General features: G+C 34.4%; 1 protein-coding gene and 1 long non-coding RNA gene across 3 annotated transcripts; both read right to left on the reverse strand.

The window, feature by feature from the left end:
- Nucleotides 1–737: 737 nt before the first annotated feature.
- LOC126799267 (uncharacterized) lies at nt 738–3,517 on the reverse strand. Of its 2 annotated transcripts, none has more exons than XR_007672604.1 (5): nt 3,151–3,517; nt 2,506–2,597; nt 1,805–1,980; nt 1,126–1,191; nt 738–936 (listed from the first exon to the last, which is right to left on the reverse strand). It is a non-coding gene; the product is annotated as an uncharacterized LOC126799267 (long non-coding RNA). The 2 variants fall into 2 exon arrangements; XR_007672603.1 differs by having other exon boundaries at nt 2,506–2,600.
- A 2,934-nt stretch (nt 3,518–6,451) lies between these two features.
- LOC126799162 (peroxidase 21) lies at nt 6,452–8,103 on the reverse strand. The gene is made up of 5 exons (XM_050526294.1): nt 8,003–8,103; nt 7,605–7,753; nt 7,309–7,497; nt 7,034–7,199; nt 6,452–6,895 (listed from the first exon to the last, which is right to left on the reverse strand). The coding sequence occupies exons 1-5, from the start codon at nt 8,085–8,087 to the stop codon at nt 6,483–6,485; spliced, it is 1,002 nt and encodes a 333-aa protein (XP_050382251.1). The 5' UTR covers nt 8,088–8,103; the 3' UTR covers nt 6,452–6,482.
- Between the last annotated feature and the right edge of the window lie 761 nt (nt 8,104–8,864).

Genomic DNA, 8,864 nt, shown 5'->3' on the forward strand with positions numbered 1-8,864 from the left:
TTTGTCCGTTTAACTTATTCGGCAATATTTCTATTTTTCATTATATTTCTTATCCATGCCGACATTCGCATCAGTAGCAATTTAAGAAATATTATCCAATATAAGCAAAAATGTCAAAATAACTAAAATGGATGATTAAAGGAAACAAACGAAAATCGTGTAATTCATGTAGTCATCAATAATTTGATTTTATCGGTTTAACCTAAAGATTAGCAGAGAACTGTAGTTCACTCCAATTCTGCTAATATCTTTACAATAACTCCACCACACAACGGTGGATTACGGTTGTGTGAAGAATTACATAAGTGTTGTGTATGACGATGTTGTCTGATTGAAACATTCATACATCATGTTAAATTTAATTGTGTGACTCTCAACATAATGCTCGGCGCTCAACATAATGCTTGGCATAATTCCTTAACAAGTGGCTTTCAAACAACAAATATTGATAACCCTTTATTGTGTGTTCCTTGTCAGACAACTAATTAGTTTATGTGATTTTTACAATTAGTTGTATATAAAAGTTATACAATAAATATTGTTTCTTATTTCCTCAAGAGTTTTCCATTATTTAGTTGTAGAATAGTTCATTTGCACAACAAAACTTGTTTCTATCATCGGTCATTTAGTTGTATGTTTCCCACTCACGCAATAGACTTTAAATTCATTGAATTTATTGTTGTGGGGGCGTTGTGATCATATTGTAAATCGAATAAAAAACAATTCCAAAAGCTGTGATCAAATCATACCAAAAGATCTATTCATTCAAGTATTCATATATCGAAACATCCAAATATACAACTCAAAATGTACACAAACTCATAACTATGGCTCCAAAGGTGCACAACTCATAGCTAAGGTGATCTACTTGTAGAATGAAGCTTTCCCCTAACTATTGGATGCGGCCAACTCTCAACACTCAAAACATGTGTAATTCTGCAAAACAAAACAAAACAAAACAAAAAGCTGTATAGTGGAACAAGTGATTGAATAAGAATAAGACTGTTATATAGTGTATGCCCTTTTCGAGAGACTTCACCTAACTACAAATCAAGATCAGAAATTGAATTTAAAAAAACAAGAGCTATATAGTGGAACAATTAAAGCAGATGATGAGAGACATACATCTCCGCAGGTAGAGAGGGAGACTACTAATGCTAGAGAACCTTCTGATAATGTCAACTACTTTACCTGCATAAAACTAGTGTAATTAGTATTTAACCAACTCACTCGTGTTTCAAGAGATCATAGACATATCAATTCCAATAGCTGTGAAAATATAACATTCCAAATGATCCAAAATCTCACACCAAAAGACTCATAATTTAATTCCGAAAGAGCTATAATATCATAGCATTGAAACATACCCTAATATCTAACATAAAGTTAGCAAAACCCAAGCAAAGATATGTATTAGCAATATATATGAAGCATTCCTACAGCTCTGATTAAAGTTTGAGCGGTTTCTAGCTATGATTGGTCCTCCGCTCAAACTGAAAAAGCATTCCTACGTACAGCTGAGGTGTAAAGTGTAAACATGATCGGTACTCCGCTCTCATTGAAAAAAGCATTCAAAATAATGCAAGATCATTACTAGGACAGAGAAAGTAATTCAAAGACAGAGAACATAGCTAGCACGAGCAACTTCTGAAACCATGGAGGGCACATATAGGCTTTTTTTCTTTAGGATAAATGAAAATTATCCAGGCAAACAACTAAGTAGAAATAAAATCATGGATCGAAAGACTAAAGAAAAGGGATAGAATAAGAAAGTAAAAGGACCAAAGATTAGCAATATACGTACCAACACCATACAACTCCCCCTAGATACTCCTGAGACATGCGTTGTATCATCTTTGCTCTCTTATGTAGACCAACAGATCTGATAACATCCTCTATAGTCTGTAAGGTAACCTCAGTAGCAGCATTTGCATTAGGATACAAAGTGAAGACATCTGATATAACTCATTTTTTTACTACCTGGAAAATAATTTCTTATATAAGAATCCAAACATAAACTTTTGTTCCTTCAGCGTAAGAGTAGATCAATGAATTTTCACAAGCCAAACTGTGGATCCATCATATATAATAAATTACAAAACAACCCGGGACTGAATAAATGTAACTTTGGTTAATTTCATTGGAATCTATATTTAAAAAAAAATGAAACACATAATATGTTTTGCTAAAGTGAGAACATAGACTGCATGACTAGCAAATAGCTTGTCCCCTTCATGGTACAGAACTTTCCAGATATGTGCCAGGTTTCCAATTTCAACCACTAATGGAATATGAAAGTCACAGTGACACCCAATACCTCTTTATAAAGAGATTAGGTCGTAATAGTTTTAACAGAAGCAACATGTATCCAACCAGTATAATAGACGGGTAAAGAGTATTGATGGTTAAAAGTAATATATACTTGTCGTATAAACCAATTTGATTGTAATTATACGAATAACATAATTGATGTTATGATATAATCAAGTAATAAGGGTTACGTACCGTTGAGTATCCATTAGGCATATATATGATCATACCATATGCGTAAGAAAGCCACAGTGAGAGATTCCCTTTGTCTTCTTCAACTAGATTGCCTGCTGATGAAACAAAAGGCAGTCATCATTTATCAGATATCTATTATATATAAGCCCATGTTTGAGAGCATAAATACATCTAATTTAGTATTCCATTGAATCTCTTTGAAAATAGAAAACAGAAAAACACTCACCAGAAATGTACAAGAAGAAAAGATTGCTCGAAAGATGGTTCCTAAAACGAATGCATGTTATAATTTTTAAGCTCAATGCTACATGATCATTATGACATACTGGGGTTTTAAAGGCCTCACCAATTAGCAAGACAAAATGTTCCGGTTTGAAACTGGTGTCATTCAGAGTAATTGTGATACAAGTAGAGCATTTTAACTGCGGGAAACTAGATAATAAAGCCACATAATAATCTACCAAACTCAAACCCAATTCAGTGTTGAATGAAGTACAACGACAAAGAATGTTAATTTTACAGATATTGAAAAAATATGATCAGCCAATTGTATCAAATTGAACATCCATCATGGTTTTAGTTAAGGACGTGAAAACAATGAAAGACCCAAGTGAGCAAGCAAGTGGTACAGAGAGATGAGTTTACCAAAGCCGCTGATTTTGCAGATAAAGAGGGATCGGAGGTAAGGCCGTCCAAAGTTGAAGTTCAAGTAGGCGATATCAGCGTCAATGGAGGAGGAGGCCACCACAACCTCCATTGTAGGGGTTTTCGGGGCTAAATCGTAACCCAAACCCAGAAAAACCTCCAATCTTTAGAGGCCCCAACGTCGTTCACCACGACCCATACAAATTCATTTGGATCCGCGACTACCCAAATTCCAAATCGAAAAAATAGATAATTCCAAATCGAAACCCTAAAAAGATCTTCAATCTTCATTGAGAGAGAGAGAGAGAGAGACGGAAGATGAGGCTTACCGTTTCCAGCTGAGGGAGTGAGAGAAAATGAGAGAGTGAGAGCTGAGAGCTGAGGAAAAAGAGTGACGAAGTACATGTTTTGGTTGAGGTGTTTGGTGATGTAATCGTAGTGATCATATTCTACCATCAAATTCCCTTGCGAATCGATAAAAAATTTATTTCGTTAATTTTTGACATTTACATCACAACCTATGTACTAATGAATTGACCATAGAATGTATAATAAAGTTAGCTAATATTTTTGAGGAACCCGCCTGGATTCGTCAATATGTTATTGTACTTTAGAGAGAAATTTTCAATAGGTCAAACTAGAGGAGGGAAGCCAATGTAGGATTTGGGGGGATGGGCAATTTGCATGATTAGTAGAATGCATACAACATCACACAACATAATAAATTGACATTGTAAACTTTCGAAGGCCAAAATGGAGGAAATATTCCCGCATCCCTAGCATTTGAGATAAATGCTTCCAACATCCTCATACACAATAAAACAAACACTGCTTGTTGTGGAAACACTATTATTTTTATTATTTATTAAATTCGGTTGTAATTTTTTTCTAGAGCAACGATACGAATAACACTAACATTGAAATGTTCGACCACATGATATAAGTCTTAAATTGAAACATGTCTATATAGTACAAAATTCACCAAGTTTCGCTAATGTTTTGTTCTCGATTCACATGGTCAACCCTAATACCGTTTGTCACAATTTACGGTTGACCATGCCGATTGAGACTTGAACGTTGCCGTAAAATTTTGAATCTTGTACCACATGTGTATTTCATTATAGTGATCGCATTCTACCATAAAATTCCCATGCAAATCGAGCAAATTTCTATTTCGTTAATTTTTGACATTTACATCACAACATGTGTACTAATGTGGTATAACCTTTTTATTACGTTATATATGAAACGTGTGTCATTCTAAATCAACTATATCGAGTAGATCATATTTTCAAAAATTGACCATATGATGTAATCGCCATAGTTAAATATAGTTATGGTTCAAATTTCATTTATTTTCGACAACAATTAGATCTCGATTGATGCGGTCAACCCTTATATATAAATTACTTATTATAGATATCATTATACCTCCTTAAGGGTAGGCACTTTACGCAAAAATAAATCTCTAGAAATTGTCACATGGGTGTGTAGAGAGTACAATTGTGTGAGCGTAATGTTTTTTTACGACATTTTTAAACATTTAAATTATTTTCTATGATTTGTTTGAAGAATTTTCGTTATTTGAATATTATTTAAAAGTCAAACATGATATATGTGGCACAATGGTGACCTTTTATTCAATTAGTTTTATTTTAAATTTTTTTTCATAATTTCATTTTTAACCAAAATATAAAATTAATCTTCATTTAAAACCCGAAACCCTAACCCTTTATTCTAAACACTAAATCCTAAACTCTAAACACTAAACACTAAACTCTAAACACTAAACACTAAACTAAAATCCCACAACTAAAAAACTATGTTTTGTTGTACCTAGTGTCATTCACTCATTCAATGTGGTATTCCCCAGATCATATTGAACCATAATCTCACAACAGACAAAATGTATTAGTTGTATAGATGATTATTCCTACAAGACAAGATTCATTTTCTGTTATACATTTAAATGCACTTGGCATCTCCTAGAACATATTGAAAGTTTTAAAACATAAGCACACAACACAAAAGTTATATTAGTTGTATAAATAATTTTGGCATCTAATTCCAACAACCAAAAATTTATTTTTTGTTATACAAATTTTTAGCAAATTCAATTGGCATTCCCCATCACATATTGGAATATGGTCAACCAAATGATACCCAAAATGAGTTTCTCTTATACAACAAAACATATATTGTGTGTTGTAAAAGTACCAGTCATGCAACTAGTAATTTGAATTTGTTGTCACTATAGTTTTGCATTTTGCGCAAGTTTGATAGAGGATTTCTATACAACACACTAATTTCGAATGTATTGTGTGATGAAATTTGAAAATGAAAAGTCATTGATAACACAACACATAATATAAGTTTAATTGTATAAAGAGAATTGAGTCATGAAACAAGCGAGCACCTTAATTATATTGTCTGATGTGTGTTGTGTGATTGAGTTATTGTACTAGTGAGTAGAAGACAATTGAAGGAATTTGGAGAAGAAGATCATGAATAATAAAAAAACCTCGAAAGAGAGTTACGAGAGAGATAAGTCGTACCAGAGTAAGGGGAAAAGTGAACACATACCGAGTAAAAAGGGGGGGGGGGAAGAAAAAAAAATTCAAATAGCCAATTAAAAAGGGGGGGCTCAATTCATATCGAACCTCCGACTTCCTTGCATAAGCCAATTAAAATCTACCATCTAGCCAATCCACCAACTCCTTCTTTTGATTATAATTGGATCAAAATTAATATATACACTTAATTTATTTTTCTACTGAAAAAAAAAATTGGGCTCTTACAGGCCGAAAGGTCTTTTGTGGCCGCACATTCTTGACCTCGCCGAGGGCTGAAACTGCGTGCAGATATTTTAAAATTATGTATATATATACTTCAGAAGGAAAAACAATTAATGACATAGACATATAGTGACCTATATATATATACATCTCTAAACAATTTGAAGAAGAAACAAAAGAAGTTCTGTTGGAGGCTACGATTTAATGACTCAATTGCAGTATGGCATGTTTTCTAGTTATTATTCTTGGTGGTAGCGCAAAACCTACAGTGAGTTAGTGCCAAATCCACTGAAGGCCTGGCCTAGTAGTCAACTAAATATAGTTTTCAATGAAATTAATTTGGAACTAACTTGTGTTGAAAGGTGCATGTGCCAACCATTTTATACAATCCACTCCATTCTTTATTATAATTGTAATTGCAAGCACACAAAAGAAGTCGGTTTACCAACAACCTATCATTACAAAGAGTGATATTTCACAGATAGAGTGGTATTGTTCGTACCAGTCTACCAGACTACCGGCCAGCAGTAAGTGATCTTAGTACTCACTGGTGTTCACATAGCCGCAATCCTTTCTGACCTCTCCTTGGTCTCCAGTAAGTGGATTGTTCTCCGACAAAAGAACTACAGCTCTGGAAAACTGTTCGTAGAAGTATCCATTATCGGAAGCCATCTTCTCCACAAAAGGCAATGTCTCAGCGTCAGAACTCAGTTGCTCATCAATTATGAGCAAACCCTTGTGGTTCAAGACGTTCTTGTAGTACATGTTATCCAGAATCATGGGTGTTTCGAGGTCGGATCTTGAATACAACACTGCCTTTGGGTCAGGATTTAGAGTGGGGCACCGACGTTTAAGATACGCAGCATGGTCGGGATTCAAGGTCGGATCAACAGTAGGGTAGAGTCTGTGCACAAGGTTCACACAGTGTACTCGACCCACGGAGTGAGCTCCTGCATGGAGAAAAATTGCATGTAAAAATGTGATCGGTAAATGTATAGTACAAATTACTCCGTTGATCATAGATGTCATTAAAATTAGGCTGATACAAACTCAATATAAGTATATGTATAAAATAAACTGGTATGTACCTAAAAGGGCAACCGTTCCTTCAACATCGATGCCAATCGATTGAAATCGAGAGAGCACTAAGGAGATAGATTCATTGTGATTAGGTATAGACTCATCCACCAGGCTTGCGTGGCTCTCCTTGCTGTCTTTCCTTCCCGTCTTCATTTCCATCCAAGGCCCTCCTAGCTGCAACCAAAATGAAGTCATGAACATATATAAAATCATATTTATAGGTATTAATCTAATTATCGATCTGGCTACGTTTTAAGAAAATGATAGAATAATGCAGTCATACCATGACAATTCCATCTCTTGCAGAAAGAGTAATAACATCAGCACAAGAAACAGTAAGAGGACATTCCTTCTCAAGGGCCTGTTTGATGGTGTTCACGTACTTAAAGTTTCTCATCCCAAAGCTTCGATCCGACGCCTTTTCCGATTCCATGCCATCTGCCGCTTCTAACAACAGAGACGCATCACATCCCTGATTGCAGACCGGCACAAATTAATCAGAAAAAACTTTACTGCGCTTTACGAATTAATGAGGCACAACATCAATATATATAGCTCGATCGATAGATCAAGCAGTACCTCAACAATGCAATCGTGGAATAGATTTCTGATCCAGGAGACTGCGGTATTCCCATGTTCATTGTACAGATTAGTGACCTCTTGCTTGATGATTTCTTCAGCATTAGGGCACCTCTGGGAATAATAGTTTTGCTGCAGCTCACTTGTGCCTGCATGTATATATTTAGCCATCCAATTAATTACCGTTACAGTTTCTCATGTATTTATTTGTGTAATTGTGTATTTGTTTTAATGTACTACTTTTAGATATTCTTAAGAACTACTACTACGTACGTACCTGATCATTAGTTCAGCTAGAACTTAAGATTCGATCAGATAGTACTCGATCTTGGTAAACGATAAATTTTTAGTGAATATATATATATAGTAATAGGAGTATTCGAGAAAGAATTACATACCAACTTGAAATTGCAAGAGCCACAGAAATAACGTGATCGTGAAGCTTGAAACCAAAGATTGCTGCTTATATTTATAGGACGCCATTTTTTCTTTCTTAAGCTTCAAGTTCTGCTTCTTGGATAGATCATCAACTACGTCCGACCTTTATATAGGGATCCCAAGCTGCCTTGGAAGGAATCAGAACCTCTCCACCGAGCCATTTTCTTTGACCTCTTGACATATTATCGCACGCTCAAAGTTGAGCCACTCAAGAGAGAGAGAGAGAGAGAGAGAGAGAGAGAGAGAGAGAGAGAGAGAGAGAGAGAGAGAGAGAGATATATATATATATATATATATATATATATATATATAATTAAGCACATGTATGTATCTGTAAACTGATTACCAATAACAAATACGTCAGAAAGATTCAGGGTCAATGAGCATCTTATTAATTTTGAGTTAAACAGGTCATATAAATGGGAATGATTTATTGATACGCTTTAATTAAGAAGACTAGCGAGCTCCTTATGATATATTTCAGCTCCCTTCTTGTCTCTTTGAGACTATATATTTAATTAAGGGATATATATATATATATATATATATATATGGACTCAACTATATTTTTTGATTAGTTCTATTTCCACTAGGAATATATATATAGTCTCAGATGAATAACGTATATATGTTCAACAAAATTATAGAACACAGATGCAAAGAATTAACTTGCATGATTCTCCTTTTGTTTCTACGATAGGTTAAGTGAAGATGTTGGACGAATTACGTAATAATGGAGATCACATCAAATTAATTATTAGTATAAATTAAATTACATGATATGAGTACAAAACCAAAGATCATATGCATAACAACTAATCG

Source organism: Argentina anserina, chromosome 6 (genome assembly GCF_933775445.1).
Source record: "Argentina anserina chromosome 6, drPotAnse1.1, whole genome shotgun sequence".
Lineage (NCBI taxonomy): Eukaryota > Viridiplantae > Streptophyta > Magnoliopsida > Rosales > Rosaceae > Argentina > Argentina anserina.